The following is a 1,736-nucleotide window of genomic DNA, read 5'->3' on the forward strand; positions in this document are numbered from 1 at the left end:
CTTGTCACCAACACCAGCAATAAATGACACGAGCTGCACTTGCCACCGGGCTTTGTGCGTGTGTTGGCGCGACGCCATCTTGACAAAAAGGGAGGGGGGGGGAGTGTCACAGTCCCCAAACATGTCACTTAGGGTGTCCCCGGGGTGTTGGCACCCAAATCGATGGCACAGGACGGCGGGTGAGGGCACACGGTGCTGCTTTATTGCCGGGGGGACACGGCTGGGCCCGGGGGGGGAGGGGGGCGCAGCACCAGTGTCACCCAAAAAAGCCACCCCTTTCCTCTGTCCCCCTCGCCGCTGGGGACACAGCCGGGACATTTTGGGGACACTGTCCCTAGACCGAGATGGAGCCATCGCGGAAGTCGGTCTTGCCGATGAGGGCGTTGATGAGGACGGGGTGGCCTTGGCGGCACGCATCCTGCGCAGCGCGGAGGACGGTGTCCAGCCTCTCGCAGTCCGGGCGACCCACCACGAAGCCTTTGCCACCCAGAGCTTCGGCCACCGCGTGGTAGTCTGTAGGGAGGGGACAGTGGTGGTGGCCCTGTCACCTTCACAGGAATGGCTTGATATTGGGGTGATACAGGGCCACCGGGCATGGCTTGATACGGGGTGACACTGGGCTACCGAGCTCCGTGCTCCCCGAGGTGACACGGTGCCACCAGGCATGGCCTGGCCCAGGGTGATGGTGCCACCAGGCATGGCCTGGTCTGGAGTGGGGCGGTGCCACCAGGCATGGCCCGATCCTCCCAAGGGTGACACGGGACCACCACTTCAATCCTCCCTGGAGGTGACATGGCCAATTACTGTCAGGGTGATGGTGCCACCAGGCATGGCCTGATCTGGGGTGACCTGGTGCCACTAGGCATGGCCTGCTCCAGGTGACACAGTGCCACCAGGCATGGCCCGATCCTCCCAAGGGTGACACGGGACCACCACTTCAATCCTCCCTGGAGGTGACGTGGCCATTGACTGTGGCCTGATGGTCCCCAAAGTGACTTAATGCCACCAGGCATGGCCTGATCCTTCCCAGAGTGATGTGGTGACACCTGGTACGGCTCCTTCTACCCCAGGGTGACACAGTGCCACTGGGCATGGCTCAATCCAAGGTGACATGATGCCATCAGGTGTGGCTTGATCCTCCCCAGAGGGACGTGGTGACACCCAACACGGTTCGATCTACCCCAGGGTGACACAGTGCCGCGGGGCATGACTCAATCCAGAGTGACATGATGCCACCAGGCACAGCTTGATCCACCCCAAGGTGTCATGATGCCACCAGGCACGGCTCAATCCACCCTAGGATGACATGGGGTCACCCGGGTGTCCCCAAATCTGGGAACAAAACGGGGGACACAGTGCTCACCCAGGTACTCAAGGCCACACGCCACGTTGCTGCCCAGCAAAGCCACTTGCTCCCGGGCAATCTGGCTCCAGCACGCGTCGTTGCCCACCAGTGCGATGACAGGCGTCTGTAGGGGACAAAGCACAGGGCCACCGTGCCCTGGTGACACCCTGGGATGGGGACAAGACCCCATTTCCCCCCCCACCCCACCCCATTTTTGGCGCCATCTGACCTTGTGCCGCACGAAAGTGTCGAACTCCATCAAGCTGTAGCCCAGCGAGCCGTCACCGTAGAGGACCCAAACCTGGTGCCGGGGAGGGGACAAACACCGTGAGGCCATGTGGGTGGCACGGTAGCCGCCGTCCCCCCCGGCCACCCCACCCCCGCACCCCCC

At 63.0% G+C, this 1,736-nt stretch overlaps 1 protein-coding gene across 1 annotated transcript in view; it reads right to left on the minus strand.

Moving 5' to 3' along the window:
- Positions 1-179: 179 nt before the first annotated feature.
- The window catches only part of ILVBL (ilvB acetolactate synthase like), an 8,168-nt gene continuing 6,611 nt past the window's right edge, over positions 180-1,736 (minus strand). The window contains exons 11-13 of the mRNA XM_019470595.1: positions 1,575-1,703; positions 1,364-1,469; positions 180-513 (exon numbers count right to left, since the gene is read on the minus strand). Of these exons, the coding sequence (XP_019326140.1) occupies positions 335-513; positions 1,364-1,469; positions 1,575-1,703 (414 nt within the window). The 3' untranslated portion in view covers positions 180-334. The remainder of the gene's footprint in view (positions 514-1,363; positions 1,470-1,574; positions 1,704-1,736) is intronic.

Source organism: Aptenodytes forsteri, unplaced genomic scaffold (genome assembly GCF_000699145.1).
Source record: "Aptenodytes forsteri isolate BGI_AS27 unplaced genomic scaffold, ASM69914v1 Scaffold687, whole genome shotgun sequence".
Classification (NCBI taxonomy): domain Eukaryota; kingdom Metazoa; phylum Chordata; class Aves; order Sphenisciformes; family Spheniscidae; genus Aptenodytes; species Aptenodytes forsteri.